The sequence below is a fragment of the Heterodontus francisci genome, chromosome 26 (assembly GCF_036365525.1).
Source record: "Heterodontus francisci isolate sHetFra1 chromosome 26, sHetFra1.hap1, whole genome shotgun sequence".
In the NCBI taxonomy this organism is placed as follows: Eukaryota; Metazoa; Chordata; class Chondrichthyes; order Heterodontiformes; family Heterodontidae; genus Heterodontus; species Heterodontus francisci.
In genome coordinates, this window is record NC_090396.1 from 17,346,857 (window position 1) to 17,366,012 (window position 19,156).

At 45.7% G+C, this 19,156-nt stretch overlaps 1 protein-coding gene across 2 annotated transcripts in view; it reads right to left on the reverse strand.

Moving 5' to 3' along the window:
• Positions 1 to 19,156, reverse strand: part of LOC137384203 (ras-related protein Rab-37-like) — a 277,885-nt gene that overhangs the window by 144,410 nt on the left and 114,319 nt on the right. The window contains exon 1 of one of the 2 annotated variants that reach the window (XM_068057861.1): positions 5,721 to 6,263. The exons of the other annotated variant lie outside the window; for it this stretch is intronic. Within the exon in view, the coding sequence (XP_067913962.1) occupies positions 5,721 to 5,840 (120 nt within the window). The 5' untranslated portion in view covers positions 5,841 to 6,263. Of the gene's footprint in view, positions 1 to 5,720; positions 6,264 to 19,156 lie in introns of those variants that run through there. 2 annotated transcript variants of the gene reach the window in all.

Sequence of the window (19,156 nt, forward strand, 5' to 3'; positions counted from 1 at the left end):
AGGATACAGACGAGGTGCGAGAAGGTGTGTTTAGAATGGGCGGCTCATTTTTTCAGCTGGCACAAATACAATGGGTTGAATGACCTCTTTCTGTGCCGTAACTTTTTTATGGTTCTATGGTCTTGCTGCATCTGGAGATGGGCTGCTTCAGTATCTGAGGAGTTGCGAGTGGTACTGATCATTGTGCAGTCATTAGTGAACATCCCCAATTCTGACCTTATGATGGAGGGAGGGTCATTGATGAAGCAGCTGAAGATGGTTGGGCCTAGGACACTATTCTGAGGAACTCCTGCAGTGATGTCCTGGGACTGAGATGATTGACCTCCAACAACCGCACCCAGCTTCTTTTGTGCTAGGTATGACTCCAAACAATGGAGAGTTTTCCCCCCTGATTCCCATTGACTTCAATTTTGCTAGGGCTCCTTGATGCCACACTCGGTCAAATGCTGCCTTGATGTCAAGTTACTCTCACCTCACCTCTTGAGTTCAGCTCTTTTGTCCATGTTTGGACCAAGGCTGTAATCAGGTCAGGAGCTGAGTGGCCCTGGCGGAACCCAAACTGAGCGTCACTGAGCAGGTTATTGCTGAGTAAGTGCTGCTTGATAGCACTGCCGATGACACCTTCCATCATTTTGCTGATGACTGAGAGTAACTGATGGGGTGGTAATTGGCCGGATTGAATTTGTCCTACTTTTTGTGAACAGGGCACAGCTGGGCAATTTCCACTTTGTTGGGTGGTTGCCAGTGTTGTAGCTGTACTGGAACAGCTTGGCTAAAGGCCCGGCTACTTCTGGAGCACATGTCTTCAGCACTACATCTGGGATGTTGTCAGGGCCCAGAGCTTTGCTCTATCCTGTAAGCTGAACTGTTTCTGGATATCACATGGCTGAAGTCTACCTTCTGTGATAGTGGGATCCTCATGAGGAGGCCGAGATGAATCATCCACTCGGCACTAAAGGTGGTTACAAAAGCTGCAGCTTGTCTTTTGCACTCAAGTGCTGAGCTTCACCATCATTGAGGATGGGATGTTTTTGGAGCCTCCTCCTCCCATGAGTTGTTCAATTGTCCACCACCATTCACGACTGGAATTGGTAACTCTGCAGAGTTTTGATCTGAGCGGTTGGTTGTGGGAGCACTTGGCTCGGTCAATAGCAAGCTGTTTCCATTGCTTAAAATGCAAGTAGTCCTGTGTTGTAGCTTCATCAGGTTGGCATCTCATTTTTAGTTACAACTGGTGCTGATCTTGGCATGCTCTCCTGCACTCCTCATTTATCCAGGGTTTATCCTCCTGGCTTGATGATAATGGTAGAGTGAAGGTTATGCTGGGGCCATGAGGTTACAGACTGTGGTTGAATATAATTCTGCTGCTGCTGATGGCCCTCAGTGCCTCATGGAAGCCAAATTTGAGCTGCGAGATCTGTTCTGAATCTATCCCATTTAGCACGGTGGTAGTGTCACACAGCACAATGGAGGATGTCCTCAGTTTGAAGAGGGGAGGTTGTCTCCATGAGTACTGTGTGGTGGTCATGCCTACCAATATTTTCTGGTTCTTCCCCGATTCTCTTCATCTCACCATTAATAGCTGTGCCTTCAGCTGTCTCAGCCTTAAGGTCTGGAATTCCCTCTCTAAATCACTCCGCCTCCCCCTCCTTTACCAAGACCTTACTTAAGACCCAACTCTTTGACTAAGCTATTGGTCAGCCCTTCTAATACCTTCTCCTTTGGCGCGGTGTTGATTTTTGTCTGATTACACTTTGGTGAAGCACCTTGGGACATTTTTCTACCTTAAAAGGCACTATATAAATGCAATTTGTTTTTGTGAAGCCAAACAGTATGAGCGAAGGCGAGGAAAATCAGGAAGTAGTGACTGGGTGACGCTAAGCTTGGGTGTTAAAAGGCTGAGTGAGATGAAGTGTTCCACAGTGTTGAGGTCCTGGCTACAGGACCCAGTAATACCCATGGGTGTGTCCAAAAAACCCTTCATATGCTGTTCTTCACTTCCCAATAAACAGCAGATTCTATACCCCAGCAGGAACAGCCCAACTGCTCCTCAGCACCTCCACTACCATGTCAGTCTCAGATCTGGATCCAGCCAGACATCTACAGACCAGGTTAGCTTTGTGGCTTCTCTGGAATCCACTCCAAGCAGTAGTCTGGTCCTGATTCCAGTCCAGCACATTACCATTCCATCACCTAAACATGAAACACTCCCATTTTAGCCAGAGGTTGCAATATTTAATAACAGGAGTAGGCCATTCAGTCCATCGACCCTGTTCTGCCATTTGGTTAAATCATGGCTGATCTAACCCCATTTACCTGCCTTTGCTCCACATCCCTCGATGGCCCTATCTAACTAAAATCTATCAATCTCAGTCCTGATATTTTCAAATGACCCCCCAGCATCTATAGCCTTTGGGGAACGAGATCCAGATTTCTGCTAACATTTGTGTGACGATGTTCTTCCTGATTTTGCTTCTGAAGGGCCCAGCTTTAATTTTAAGATTATGTCACCAGAGGAAATAGTTTCACTGCATCTTCCCTATTGAATCTCTTTATCGTATCAACTGGGTTCCCTTTACGTACAAGTTTCCCACTGGATGGTATGTGACATCTACTGTGTATGCATTAGATTAGGTTGTTCACACTGTTCTGTTCCCACACTGACAAAGGAGCTCACTGCACGGACCGCACGTTGCGCAGCATCGCACTACTCAGCGTGGCAGCTCATTTAAATGGCCAGGTTTAGACCACCCACCCCGATGACGTGGAGGGGGTGGGCTGTCCGTCCCCGGCAATGGTATCAGGCACCATTGCGCAGGCACTGACACCATTTTTAAAGGGCAATCAGCCCTTCCATTTAATTTAAATTTTTAAAGAGATAGTGATGTAAAATTTATTTGAAGAAATTAAATACATGTTTCTAGTCCCTCTCCCACTGCCCCCAATAACCATACAATTCATTCTTTACCCCCTCCCCCATAGAATATTACCTTGTGCACCTGGCCTTCTCCCCCAAAGTTCACAAACTATAATATTTACCCCTTCCCACCATCCCCTACACCAATCAAATCACTCTGACCCCGCTCCCCCCCACCCCCCCGGCACTGAAATACTTACCAACTCCCCCCTCCCCACCAGTGTCCTGCACTGGATCCCTGGATGGGTATCCGAAGGTGCGGGAGTGCAAGGCACCGGCAGCAATATCGCTACGGAAACGACAGTGGGAGCGGGTAAATAATTAATTCCGTCATTAACATTATTTTGCATATTTAAATTTGTCTTCCGTCACCGAGCGGTGAGGTGGCCGCCACGAGGCCTGGCTGCCGCCGGCAATATCAGGTCGAGGCCCACCACCCCACCCCCCCTCGACCCCCGACGTCATGGGGGCTGTAAAATCCAGCCCATAGAATGGACAGGGAAGGTTCACCTTAAGTTTCTGAGAGCCTTACCAGGTGCCCAATAACTGGCATGGAACAACCATTCTGAACTGAGGTGGACATTGAGATGGTTGTAGCAATGGTTTCTTTGTTCATCCAGGCTAATAATGTTAGTTGTGGGAATAAGAACACTTGGCTGATTTCAGTGTTTAATGGGACAGTGTAGAGGGAGCTTTACTCTGTATCTAACCTGTGCTGTACCCACTCTGGGAGTGTTTGATGGGACAGTGTAGAGGGAGCTTTACTCTGTATCTAACCTGTGCTGTACCCACTCTGGGAGTGTTTGATGGGACAGTGTAGAGGGAGCTTTACTCTGTATCTAACCTGTGCTGTACCCACTCCGGGAGTGTTTGATGGGACAGTGTAGAGGGAGCTTTACTCTGTATCTAACCCGTGCTGTACCCACTCTGGGAGTGTTTGATGGGACAGTGTAGAGGGAGCTTTACTCTGTATCTAACCTGTGCTGTACCCACTCTGGGAGTGTTTGATGGGATAGTGTAGAGGGAGCTTTACTCTGTATCTAACCTGTGCTGTACCCACTCCGGGAGTGTTTGATGGGACAGTGTAGAGGGAGCTTTACTCTGTATCTAACCCGTGCTGTACCCTCTCTGGGAGTGTTTGATGGGACAGTGTGGAGGGAGCTTTACTCTGTATCTAACCTGTGCTGTACCCACTCCGGGAGTGTTTGATGGGACAGTGTAGAGGGAGCTTTACTCTGTATCTAACCCATGCTGTACCCACTCTGGGAGTGTTTGATGGGACAGTGTGGAGGGAGCTTTACTCTGTATCTAACCCGTGCTGTACCCACTCTGGGAGTGTTTGATGAGACAGTGTAGAGGGTGCTGTAGAGGGAGCTTCACTCTGTATCTAACCCATGTTGTAACTGCTCTGGGAGAGTTTGATAGGACTGTATCGAGGGAGCTTTACTGTGACTGGGTGCTAAGTCACTGACATTCTTCACTGTAATAAATACAAATACCAGAAGGGACAATACCCCAGCTCCGTTACAACCTGAAGGAGACAAACTGGCACTGTTTGTCTGAGACCCCTTTTTTGATGCCACTTTAGCTCTGTCCCACTGGCAAAAGAGTCAGTAATCAGAGGACATAGATTTAAGATAAGTGGCAAAAAAAGGGTGAGATGAGGGTAATTTCTGTTTACAGTAATTTGTTATTATCTGGAATGCGCTGCCTGAAAGGGCAGTGGAAGCAGATTCAACAGTAAGTTTCAAAAGGGAATTGGATAAATACTTGAAGCGAAATCATTTGGGGAATGAGCAGGAAAATGCGCCGAATTCGATCACTGTTTTAAGGAGCCAGCTCAGGCACAATGGGCCGAACGGCCTCCCATGGTGCTGCAAAATTCTATGATTCTTCTCCTGAAGGTGTTGAGCCTTACTGGGCTAAGAGTGTATGAGTGCTAGCAGCCCTGCAAGCACCAAGCAGGTATTTCTTGCCTGCAAGCATGTGCACTTTATTCAAGTGCCGAAGCCAAGCCTGACCCTGGCCTCATCTGACCCACCACTGTCACGCAGGCCCAAATCCCCAAACCCCCACACCCCATAGACACCTGACTGCCCTCCCCCCACACACCCTCCCCCTTGCCGCAAAGGCCCATTACCCTGCCCCTCCCCCTCTGAGGCACTGAGGCCAGCTGAAATCATCGAACCCAACACCAACTGGGAATCAAACTCCAGCATTCATGGTCTGAGAGTGACAGCGGTTGGGAATGGGTGTGAATTAACACCAACTCGCTGTACCAGACAGTTCACATTCTGACAAACATTCCAAAGTCTCCTGGAACTGAAGTTGCAGGGCTATGGGTAAAGGGAGGAATGGGGCTAACTGGATAATTTTCTTTCAAAGAGCCAGCACAAGCAGAGTGGGCTGAATGGCCTCCTGCGCTGCAATTTTCTAAGTTCGAAAGAAAAAAAATTAAGACAAAAAAAACAACTGTTGCAAAATAATGAATTTTTACACCCAGCGGGATAAAAAGATCCCAATTGAAATCAGATCTGGAGACACTTGGCTTACTTGTTGGGAATCAGGAGCTGCTGCAATAAAGGCTGTGATATTTTCTCCATCTCCTTGTTTTACTCTGGTTGCCTTCCCTGTTTTGATAATGTGACACTCACGTCAATGACTTAAGAGCTGAATCATTGTTTGCTGAACATGTTGCTGGTGCTGACATGGTTAAGCGCCCAATTTGCTGGATCTCTTGCTGTTAGTTTCATATATATTTATCTATAAAGTGAGATTTAGGAGTGAATAAAGAGGTACACACCTTGTAAGTCAGGTCGTGGATCTCACTGCAGGATCTGGATCGGTGGAGGGGAGATTTCGGGGTTCCGTTTGGCAGCTCGGCGCTGGCCTGTCTCAGATGGGAACTCTTTTTGCGAGGCATGGCAGATGTTCAGAGGAAGGAATAGGAGAAATTGGAGGAGAGGAGAGAACCGTCACGGCGGCAGAAAGCAAGAGCGGGACCGACCGGGGAGCTCAGCAGCCGCTAAGCTGGGTTAAAGTGAGCTGGGAGAGGGAGGTCCGGATAGAGAGAGGTCCATTGTCCAGACACCACTCTTTAAACCCAGCTGTGAAACTGACACACTCTGTGTTGTGCCTGTCAGTTACAGTGAGCGACCCCCTTCTCTGTCTCTGTCATCTACAGGTGATCAACTCAAACACAGGGAGGGAGGGGCTGCGAGATGTGTCATCACCAGACAAGCATTTTACTTTCAGTTTAACTCTCACACGGGCAGCGAGCTCCAGTCTTAGAACCAACTTTCCTTCCCAGTTGCTCTTCTCCTCCCTCAGGAGCGGATTCTCCAAGGGTTACAGTTCCACTGTCTCTGACAGCCCCCTCCCAATACCTTCCTCCTTCCCTCTCACCTCCCAATACCCTCCTCCTTCCTCCTTCCCTCTCACCTCCCCATACCCTCCTTCTGCATCCTTCCCTATCACCTCCACGCCCCATACCATCCTCCCCTATGCCTCTTCTCCCCTCCCTCTTCTCCCCTTCCCTCCTTTCTCTTCCCTTTCCTCCTCCTCCCTCCTCTCCTCCCCTATCCTCCTCTCCTCCCCTTTCCTCCTCCCTTCTCCCCTCCCTCCTCCCCTCCCCTTCATCTCCTCTCCCTATACCCTCCTCCCCTCTCCTCATTCCCTCCTCCCCTTCCCCTCCTTCCTTCCTCTCCAAACCCTCCTCCCACCTCCCTTACACCCTATGCCATACCCAACTGGCTGTTCTTCACATGTAACCCTAGATGTCGAATGCCAGTAGGTTATTCAACTGCAGGCAGCATCACATCCCAGCCCAATCCCACCATCCGCCTCCATGCACTTTACAGTAGTGGGGATGATCTTTCCCTTCCACCAAATGCCTCGTCTAAACCTCCTAGCTCATTGATCTTGCCTTCAATCACCCCACTTCCACCAGCCCTAATGAGCACAGTCCGCTCAGTAGGTTGGGCTTATACTCATTGGAGTTTAGAAGAATGAGAGGTGATCTTATTGAAACATATAAGATTCTGAAAGGGCTTGACAGGGTAGATGTTGAGACGATGTTTCCCCTAATGGGGTATCTAGAACTAGGGGGGCATAGTTTCAGAATAAGGGGTCTCCCATTTAAGACAGATATGATGAGGAATTTCTTCTCTCAGAGGGTCGTTCGTGTTTGGAATTCTCTTCCCCAGAGAGCAGTGGAGGCTGGGTCACTGAATATATTCAAGGCTGAGTTAGACTGATTTTTGATTGACAAGGGAGTCGAGGGTTATGGGGAACAGGCAGGAAAGTGGAGTTAAGGCCACAATCGTATCAGCCATAATCTTATTGAATGGCAGAGCAGGCTCAAGGGGCTGAGTGGCCTACTCCCGCTCCTATTTCTTATGTTCTTATGTAATAGGTCGTGGGTTCAAGTCCCAAACCAAGGACTTGAGCACGTAACCCAGATTGGCACTGCAGTGCAGTGCAGAGGGAGTGCTGCGTTGTCAGAGGTGCCTTTTTAAAAAATTGGATGCAAGTTAAACTAAAGGTATACCTGATCAGGTGGATGTGGCTCAGTTTGAGAATAGGGAGGTGTCCTCCCTCAGCCTGGCAGCACTAAAAATTGAGGAACTGGTCATTGATCTTATTGCTGTTTGTGGGATCTTGCTATGCCACCTTTGCCACTACATTGCAGTCAATGCACTTCAAAATAATTCATTATATGTGAAGTGTTTTGGGACATCCTGAGGAGATGAGAAGGTGCTACCTAAATGCAACTTCTATCTTTGATAACCCTTCTCCCCCAACTGCTGGTTAACCAGTTATCTTTGCTGCTGTAAATTGCTTTGGGGTGTCAGTTATGTCTAAATGGAAGTGTTTCTGGACCATAATCAAGACTGGAAACTTGAGGTGATTTGTATCCTCCGACAATCTGGGCACTGAGACCAGTTTCTGTCCCAGGTAACTCAGAGAGATGAAGCGACCTGATAGGGATCCTGAAAGTGGACCAGAGAGAAAGAAATAATTTGCATTCTCATAGCACCTCTCTCAACCCCAGGCCATCCCAAAGTACTTTACAGCCAATGATGTACATTTGCAGTGCAGTTACTATTTAATGCAGGAAACACAGCAGTCAATTTGTGTACAGCAATCTCCAACAAACATCAATGTGATAATGACTGATAATCTGTTTTTTAGTGATGTCGATTGAGAGTTAAACATTGGCTAGGACACCAGGAATAACGCTCCTGCTCTTCTTCAAAATAGTGCCAGGGAATCTTTTGTATCCACCTGAAAGGGTAGGCAGGGTTTCCATTTAATGTTTCATCTGAAAGATAACACCTCTGACAATGTAGCACCCTCTCAGTATTGCACTGGAGTATCAGCCTAGTCTATGAGCTCAAGTCTCCAGAGTGGGGCTCAAACCTACCTTCTGACTCAGAGGTAAGGGAGCTAACAACTGAGGCACTGCTGATACTTAATCAAACTTGTAACAGTAAGTTACAACTGACCTCAGTACCCTGATCAAGGATATGGGGTGGGGTGGTAGGGGGGATAAAAATTAATCGAGGGTTCCTACTCTTGGTCACTACCCAGTGCTCCCTGATAGAAGCTGCATGTATGTCAATATCAGGTGAAATCAGGCATAGCTATGTTCTGTCTGCCTCCCATAGAAAAATAGCATCCAATGGCCCTGCACGTGAGGACTGCCATCTGGGAATGGTACTGAGGAGGGGGAGGAGGAGAAACGGACCAATTCATCATCTTGTGGAGTTGTGGTTTAGCAACTGTCAAATCCTTCAGGAGAGGGGAGAAAGGAGACAGAAAGGGACGGGAAAATAGAATAAAGAGAGTCTCAACTTAAAGAGGGAGAATAAATCACAGGATTGCACCTGACCAATCAGGTCAGACTGCTGCCAACCAAAGGCAAGGGTCAGAAATCTCCGGGACCTAAATCTGAACTCATCTCTTGGACTAGGCCGGACCCCTCCAGTCTCATGCTCAGTGCCTGAGACCGTCTGTTGCTTAGCAACCTACAGACTCTTGCTCAGCACCTGAAAGTTAAAATGGAAACGGTATTTATAACCTTCTGGCAAGCGAGATATTATTTAATACTTGAGTCTCTGGGAGGGAAAGAAAAAAAATATTGTGTTTAAAAACAGTAATGTAAACAAATCTGACAGCATTCTCTAATCTCCATATATCTGTCAGATGGTTGTACAATGTGTAAGAGAGGTTTGAATCTATAACAGTCTGGAATTTGTTGAATATGCATTGTGCTGCTTGTTGTAGCACTGAGCTATATACAGACCCAAAGGGCCCAGGTTCAATTTTTGTCCTGCCCTGAGTTAAATGATGTCAGCCAAAACTCAGGAGGCTTCAGTGGTCCTGAACTGGAGAGGGTTAAAATAGTCAGGGCCCTTGGGTCTGTGATCCCTGCTGGAAAAGTGTGTGCATCCAGCACTACAGCCCTCCGAGACATCTGCATTCCTCTGACTCTGACCTTTGGCACTGACCTCTGGCACCCCCCCTACTTCATTCACCTCTCCATTCGCAACCATGCCTTCAGTCATCTAAACTCTGGAAATCCCTCCCTAAACCTCTCCGCCTCTATACCTCTCTCTCCACCCTGAAGATGCTGCTTAAAATCTACCTGTCTGAGCGAGTTTTTGTTTAGTGCTTTGAAGCACCTTGGGACATTTTACCTTGTTAAAGGCGCTATATAAATGCAAGTTGCAGTATGGGGTCCTGGATGACAACAGGATCAGTAAGGTGTTCCCTGCAGTCAATAACACCCTCTCCCTAAGTTCACATCAGAAAAATGGTCACTCAGCTGAGAGGCTGGAGGGAACTGTGCCCACCAAGAGTCAGTGCGTTCAGAGAATGAGGGGAGGAAACTAGTACACATAACTTTACAATTAGAGCTAGGCTGTTCAGGATGTCAGGAAGCACTTCTTCACACAAAGGGGAGTGGAAATCTGGAACTCTCTTCCCCAAAAAACTGTTGAGGCTGGAGGTCAACTGAAAATTTCAAAACTGAGATTGATAGATTTAGGTTGGATAAGGGTATTAAGGGTTAAAGAACCTTCGTGAGTAGATGAAGTTAAGATACAGATCAACCATGATCTAATTGAATGGTGGAGCAGGCACAAGGGGCTGAATAGCCTCCTCCTATCCCTATGAGTATCTGAGGAGGAATGTGTGTAATATTTTGGTGTAAGTCACTGGGTCAGAATACCAACACAGCTGAATCAGTGTCCTCCTCACCCACCATTGTGGTATTCAGCCTGATTTCTTGTTCATTAAAATTAGTCATTATCGGGATCTGGGTATCACTGACAAGACTGGCATTTATTGCCCATCCGTTTTTGCCTTGGTTTGATACAATAGGACAGCTTGCCAGACCATTTCAGAGGGTAGTTAAGAGTCAACCATGTTGGTGTGGGACTGGAGTCATGTTTTGGTCAGATTGGTTAAGGACAGCAGATTTCCTTCGCTGAAGGATATTGTTACGACTGAGGTGGGAGGAGTGCACTGTCTTTTCTAGTTCCACTTCTCCACAGGTCACAACATATATTTAAATGTTTACCCAGTTACCAATACGGTTAATCATATACTCTACTCTTTAGCCCCGAATAAAATACACCAACCAAGTTTCTTTAACAAACAACAAAATTATCAGTTTATTATAAAACAAGACTTACCAGTAACAAAGTAAAGCATTAACACACAGATTGAAATATGAAAGTTCCCCCTTGACTTCAGCCCCTCACACATACACACATACACACACACGCCGGTTAACTGAAAAATAATGTGACTTACACTGGAGGACTCTTTTACAAAAAATAAACTTTGGCCAAATACTTGTTAATTCTAGTCCAAAATGGCAAACAGTCTGGCATCTGAGTACATGTTGATGGGTCACTGGGATCTTTTCTGGAGCAGTTCTTTTGAGGCAGCATCGAGAATTAATCTAGCAAGCTTTCCAGGAGCCCCTCAGGAGAAACATGGCATTTCACAGAGACAAGAGGAAGGAGGCAAGCTGGGTGTTTCTCTCTTGGCAGGTTGATCTCCAACTGCTTTCAATCACGGTCCACACCCCAACTGAACCAAAATAATATCTCAAGAAGTGAAACCAAACAGCAAGTCAGAACCTCCTGACCCTCACAAATCGTTTAATGTCACTTCTCTGTAAACATCTCCACCAAGTCACCAAGGTTGCTGTTGCTTATTGAGCTGAAGTGAACTCCAGTAAAGGCTGTTTTCAAACAAGACCTCAAGTGTCCTTCCGGCAACCTCTTTTAAAATACAAAGTCCACCATCTATGGAATTACTTCACTTCTCCAATGAATCCATCTCCACAATTCTAACACATGAATCCTCAAAAAATAATTTTTTAAAAAGCACCTTCCTAACAATATTAGTGAACCAGCTGAATTTTTACAACAACCCAACAGTTTCATGTTCACCTTTACTGATACAGGATTTGTATTTCCGGATTTTGCAAACTCAAATCTCAAATTACCATGGTGGGATTTTAACTCACGTTCTCTGGATTCCGACTCCAGTAACATAACTACTACACCAACATACCTGACACTACTATTGCTGACACTGGTATGGAGGGAATTATCAGCACTGAGCCACTGTCCCAGTGACTAGCCCTGGCATTCCCTCACTTGCAGTTGGCTACATACCCAGCGAGCGAATGGCAGCATGAGCAATCAAGGATGGACAATAAATGCTGCCCTTTGAGCAATACTCATATCCTGTGAATGAACTTAAAAAATCAGAAGTAGGAAGGTGGGTGGGTATGCGTGGCAGGGTTTGGGGGTGATTGTTGGTGGAAGAAATTCCTCGAGAAAGAGAGGCTGGAAATTGCCCAAGAGTTTCTGCCATTCCCGCCACTGTAGTAAAGATATGACCCCTGAGAGGGAGCAACTCTAAGGAAATCCCAAGCCAGAAGGGTGCAGACACTCCGTAATCCTCCAAATCCGGAAGATCAAACGTTGTGAGGTGGGATTACAGCTCTGCTGATGATCAGAAAGTGCTTTGATCATCTCTCTTTGATAGGGTTTACGATCCTCCCTTGTGCAGTGTAACTGACTCCTAGTTGTCTCTTATTTTGCATACTTAATTCAGTAATTACCTGAAAGGTGTTTGGGGACAGCAGCTGGCACAATGACGTGTGTGTGTCACTGTTGGCATTGGGCACAATAAGGGTAAAATAAAAGCTAAGGAATGGAGGCATTGACCAGCTCTACATGTGATACAGGGCATTATTGCAGAGTTCCCAGAACAGTTTGTCTTGGGCAGTTCCAGCGAATGAGCTGCTCTCTCCAACATATTCCATTGGAGTGAGGCACAATGTCAATAACCACTGGAACAGTTAATCTGAAAAACAAACCACTGCTCAGGTGAGTTTGCCAGATGTTTGATGGTTCTTTTTTTGGGTATTGAATTATGTGCTTTTCAAGGAGAGGGATATTAGTGTTGGAGAACCAAAGATTTTCCAATTTGGGCAGGCAGAGTAGATCCTGCTGGGTTCAGGCCGTTCAAATTCATTTCATGTATAAGTCTTACAAAAGAATATAAGTAAAATTTCCATCCCAGTTTAGAATGCGTTTGAACTTTGGTGACGAGTCTCGGGTTTTCTCCCTCAACTTTCTCCCTTCCCCCCCAGAATGAAGATGTCCACAAACACCATTTCGTAGTTGTTGACTAGCAGCTGTTTGAGGCTCATTTGGCGTAGGCTCCCTCTCGATATATAGAAACTTTATATCCAACCAATGTTTTGCCTGCTACACTACCGATGTCACATGTTTCTGTCTGTAAATTTAGCAACACGCTTGCATTTGATTGGCTGGAACTTCATATTGAATCTGAGCATATCAATCACATGTGGTAAAACTGAATAAATAACCCTATAATGAAAATTCTCTTAGGTTATGTAAACAACCAATCCAGATCAAGGAACCAGCAAAAGCTACTGTTAAAAAAGATAGTGCAAACCAATGGAAGTGCTCAAAATGTTTTTCATTTCTTTTTCACCCGCACCTTACCAAACTGAGGATTTACGAGTAAAAATAGCATTTGCAACATAATAAAAACTTTAAAAATATGACATTTACATTAAAATGTACATATATAAAGTGATTTTTGTGTTTGAAATGCTTACAGCATTATCCATAGGAGGCTTGTGCTGTCTATGAAGCCTGGGTTTTGAATTTACAAAGTTTACGATCATCATTCCCAACTGAAAAGACACAACAATGATGACATTCCTTGCAATATTTTTGCCCACAGCTATCAGATGTTTTTTTGCCTAATTATGAAGAAAATAGGCCATTCACAGAACATGCCAGGACTTGGAGTTTATAAGCTCGTCCCACTCCTGTCTGTTTATGGGGAAGGGGTGGCTAATAAACACCAAAGCACTTATTATTACAAGCAGCAATAATTAATTGAATTTTGTTTTTGTGTAAATCATTTGTATTGTTTCAATTTTGGCATAGTTTAATCTTATATATTTGATAACATATTCTGAAGTACTAGAACCGCATTTATTTTACTTATTTGTTTCTGAGAATTAATGCAATAGCAGAAAAGATAGCACCAGTATTTAAATTTGGATTTGAATAAAATTTTGTTTGAACAGTATCTTTTAGTGACACTAAGTTTTGAGCTCATTGAAAAAGATGGACAGATGCAAAATAGTTTAATATTGTCACAGTGTGGTCTCCTCTACATTGGGGAGACCAAGCGCAGACTGGGTGACCGCTTTGCGGAACATCTCCGCTCAGTCCGCAAGCAGGACCCTGAGCTTCCAGTTGCTTGCCATTTCAACACTCCCCACTGCTCTCATGCTCACATCTCTGTCCTGGGATTGCTGCAGTGTTCCAGTGAACATCAACGCAAGCTCGAGGAACAGCATCTCATCTACCGATTAGGCACACTACAGCCTGCCGGACTGAACATTGAGTTCAATAATTTCAGAGCATGACAGCCCCCCATTTTACTTTCATTTTTAGTTATTTTTTCTTCCTTTTTTTTACATTCTTTTTTACATTTTTTACAATCTTTTTTTGCATTTATTTCATTTCATCTTAGTTTGTTCAGTTTGCTTACCCACTTTTTTTCAGGTTTTTTTTCAGGTTTGCACGTGCTGCTGTTCAATATTCAGTGTATTCACACCTAATCTGTACTAATGCTTTGTCTTTCAACACACCATTAACATATTGTTTGCCTTTGCTCCGTGACCTTTTGCTCAGCTATGTGGCCTGGTCCAATCTGCACCTTCTCCTTTGTTATCTCTTGCCCCACCCCCACCTCACTTGCTTATAATCTGTGACTTTTCTAATATTTGTCAGTTCCAAAGAAGGGTCACTGACCCGAAACGTTAACTCTGCTTCTCTTTCCACAGATGCTGCCAGACCTACTGAGTGATTCCAGCATTTCTTGTTTTTGTTTCAGATTTCCAGCATCTGCAGTATTTTGCTTTTAGTTTAATATTGTCCTCAGCTTTACGTTTCCTGTTGTTCACTATTATCCTACTGAGGAATCCTTGGAAACTGCACACTGCTATTGGCTCAGGTTGAGAGAAAATCATGGTTCTGGGCAAAATATATCAAATCCAATCCCGGGCTTTTGGGAGAGATGGATGCCTTAAAACCTTTCATGAAGATATTAAAAGGCAATTCAATGTATTTCTTTTTATTCATTCATGGGATGTGGGCATCACTGGCTAGGCCAGCATTTATTGCCCATCCCTAATTGCCCTTGAGAAGGTGGTGGTGAGCTGCCATCTTGAACCGCTGCAGTCCATGTGGGGTAGGTACACCCACAGTGCTGTTAGGAAGGGAGTTCCAGGATTTTGAACCAGTGACAGTGAAGGAACGGTGATATAGTTCCAAGTCAGGATGGTGTGTGACTTGGAGGGGAACTTGCAAGTGGTGGTGTTCCCATGCAACTGCTGCCCTTGTCCTTCTAGGTGGTAGAGGTCGTGGGTTTGGAAGGTGCTGTCAGTGGAGCCTTGGTGAGTTGCTGCCGTGCATCTTGTTGATGGTGCACACGGGCTGCTTTGTCCTGGATGGTGTTGAGCTTCTTGAGTGTTGCTGGAGCTGCACCCATCCAGGCAAGTGGAGGGTATTCCATCACACTCCTGACTTGTGTCTTGTAGATGGTGGACAGGCTTTGGGGAGTCAGGAGATGAGTTACTCGCCTCAGGATTCCTAGCCTCTGACCTGCTCTTGAAACCTGTTGAGTTTCTGGTCAATGGTAGCCCCTAGGCTGTTGACAGTGGGGGATTCTGCGATCGTAATGCCATTGAATGTCAAGGGGAGATGGTTAGATTCTCTCTTGTTTCAGATAGTCATTGCCTGGCACTTGTGTGGTGCAAATGTTACTTGCCACTTATCAGCCCAAGCTGGGATTTTGTCCAGGTCTTGCTGCATTTCTACATGGACTGCTTCAGTATCTGAGGAGTCGCAAATGGTGCTGAACATTGTGCAATCATCAGCGAACATCCCCACTTCTGACCTTATGATTGAATCAAGGTCATTAATGAAGCAGCTGAAGATGGTTGGGCCTAGAACACTATCCTGAGGAACTCCTGCAGTGATGTCCTGGAGATGAGATGATTGACCTCCAACAACCATAAACATATTCCTTTGCGCTAGATATGACTCCAACCAGCAGAGAGTTTTCCCTCTGATTCCCATTGACTTCAGTTTTGCTCGGGCTCCTTGATGCCATACTCGGTCAAATGCTGCTTTGATGTCAAGGGCAGTCACTCTCACCTCACCTCTTGAGTTCAGCTCTTTTGTCCATGTTTGAACCAAAGCTGTAATGAGGCCAGGAGCTGAGTGGCCCTGGTGGAACCCAAACTGAGCGTTACTGAGCAGGTTATTGCTAAGCAAGTGCCACATGTTGGCACTGTTGATGACACCTTCCATCACTTTACTGATGATTGAGAGTAGACTGATGTGGCATCATTGGCCGAGTTGGACTTGTCCTACTTTTCGTGTACAGGACATACCTGGGCAATTTTCCACATTGCAGGGTAGATGCCAGTGTTGCAGCTGTACTGGAACAGCTTGGCCAGGGGCGCGGCGAGTTCTGGAGCACAGGTCTTCAGTACTATTGCCGGAATATTGTCAGGGCCCATAGCCTTTGCAGTATCCAGTGCCTTCAGTCATTTCTTGACATCACGCAGAGTGAATCGAATTGGCTGAAGTCTGACATCTGTGATCTTGGGGCTTCAGGAGGAGGCCGAGATGGATCATCAACTCGGCACTTCTGTGTACATTTAGTCATGTTATTGTGAAATGAGTAGCTTTTTAAAAATATACTTGGACTAAAAACATATTTTGGACACAGGAATTTAAGTTACTAAGAAAAATCCTGGTACAGAAAAGCATTTTGCCTGAGTTGATTGATTAATCAACGAACTAGAATGCTGCAATGCTGACTTGTGGGTGAAAGCACTGCCTGGTATAATACCCAATCATAAACATCTGAAGCTCTCAAGTTCATGCTCGTGATGAGTTAACCAGTTTCAAACATTGCAGCATTCATGGTGCCCTGGGCTGGGGTGAGGAAGATTCAGCCAGGATTCAGACTCACAGTCACGCTGCAGTAAACCCCATTGCTGGAGAGTTTCTATGTATGGAGGTTGAGTAAGGACAACAGCAACAACAAATTGTATTTATATAGCACCTTTAACATAATAAAGTATCATAGGGCACCTCACAGGAATGTTATAATGTAAAACTTAACACCATTGGGACACAGGAACAGGAATAGCCCCTCGAGCCTGTTCTGCCATTCAATAAGACCTTGGCTGATTTGCAACCTAACTCCATATATACACCTTTGCTCCATATCCCTTAATACCCTTGGAGAACAGAAATCCCTCAATCTCAGATTTAAAATTTACAATTGATCCAGCACCAATTGCTCTTTGCACTGAGCAACCTCAGTACATCACATAAAGTGGTATTCGGGCATATGGCCAAAAACTTGGTCAAAGAGGTATGTTTTGAGGAGCGTCTTAAAGGAAGTGCGAGAGGTAGAGAGGGAGAGAAGTTTAGGGAGGGAATTCCAGAGCTTAGGGCCTGGGCAGCTAAAGGCACTTCCACCAATCATGGAACAATTAAAATTGGAAATGCTCAAGAAGCCAGAATTAGACGAGTGCAGATGCCTCGGAGAGTTGTGGAACTGGAGGAGATTACAGAGATAGGGAGGGAGATGTCGTGGAGGGATTAAAAAACAAAGGATGAGAATTTAAAAATTGAGGCATTGCTTAACCGGGAGCCTGTGTAGGTCAGAGAGCACAGGAGTGATGGGGAAATGGGATCTGCTGTAAGGACAGGGTGGCAGAGTTTTCGATGACCTCAAGTTTAAGGAGGGTAGCTCGTAGGCCAGGAGTGTGTTGGAATAGTCAAGTCGAGACAGAGTTTTGAAACAGCTGTGAAGGGGTACACAATAGTCAATTGACATGGTCTAGGCTCACACATAAAGAAAGACCACTTGGTTAGAATGGTAGAGGACGGCTGGACCGAGTGAAACTAATTGCATTAGTTTCTTCAAGGATAAAGGGGTAAAACTGAAAAACTCTTTATAGAGTGCAGTTGGAGGAGTTCCTGCAAATGGCAAACATTTCTCTTTATATAAGAGTAAGTAAAGAGCAACTGTTTCTACTGGCAGGAGGATCAGTAACCAGTGGACACAGATTTGTGCTAATTGGCAAAAGAACCAAAAGGGAGATGAAGAGAATATTTTTTTAATGCAGTGAGTTGTTGTGATCTGGAATGTGCTGCCTGAAAGGGCGGTGGAAGCAGATCCAACAGTAACTTTCAAAACGGAATTAGATAAATAATTGAAAAGGAAAATATACACAGGAAAAAGAGCTGCGGAATGAGACTAATTGGATAATTGGAGCCAACGCATGCATGATGGGCCTAATGGCCTCCTTCTGTGCTGTAAGATTCTATGATAGGTGGGTGTTAGGTGGGGGGAGGTGGGAGTTTGGTGGGGGGGGAGAGGTGTGGGTTACGTGAGGGGGGTAGTTGGGGGTTATATGGGGGGTAGATTGGAATGTTTCAGTGGGTAGGGGGAATGGGATGGGTTTCCCAATAACCTGTGCTGGCATTAGACAGACGAGAGGCTACAGATCTGTTTTCTTCTTCTTCCAGTAAAAGATCCTGAAGCTATACACACAACACCTTCATAAACATCATCTTCATGGCATCACACAAAGCTATGCAAATGTCACAGTGTTAATGATTCATCTAAGTGAGCGGCATTAACAAGCTGCTGCTGAACAGTGACAGCTGGCTGTCCCTGCGTGTCCCGCTCCTGACTCTCACGTTGCTGCTTTTCATTCAATTCATATTTACCTTTTTTAATATTGTTTCCCAGCTTTCCCCTAAATCTGCTGAATCTTGCTGAGGACAGTTCCATAGGCCGCCCTCTGGTACCTCACCCAAGTGACCACTTTCCTGCCGATCTAGAGACAGTGAGTGTTGCTCGGATATTGTCTGTAAGCCATCACAGCCACGTCCAATCTTCAACAGCCACACCCATAACCAGACACACACACACGCACACCCAGATGCACACTGTTCTTCCCGTGTGGCGACAGGGCCACCCACCACATAGCTAATTGAGGCGGCGGCAGGATGAGGCCCTTAATTGGTGGTTAATTGCCCAGTTAAGGACCACAATTGCAAGGGGGGGGGGGGGGGGCGGGAAGGCTGTTCACAGGCCTTCCAGCCTTGGACTAAATTTTGGTGGAGGCGGTGTGGTGGAGGGAACCACACCCGCACCACCACCATCCCACTCAATTTTATGCTCTCCTGCCTCCAAACCCGCCACGGGGTAGAGCATAAAATTCCACCCACAGACACACACACACACAAAGCATGCACATACACACACACACACATACAGACACACACACACACACACACTCATACACATACACACACACATATTCACACACACGTGCATTCACACTGCACACACACACATCGCACACACACATATCTCACATCGCACAAACGCACACACTCGCACACACACACACGCGCGCACTCACACTGCACATACACACACACACACTCACACATGCAGACGCACACACACACTCATACACATACACACACACATACTCACACACGCAGACACACTCACACCATACACACACACGCGCACTCACATTGCACACACACACACACA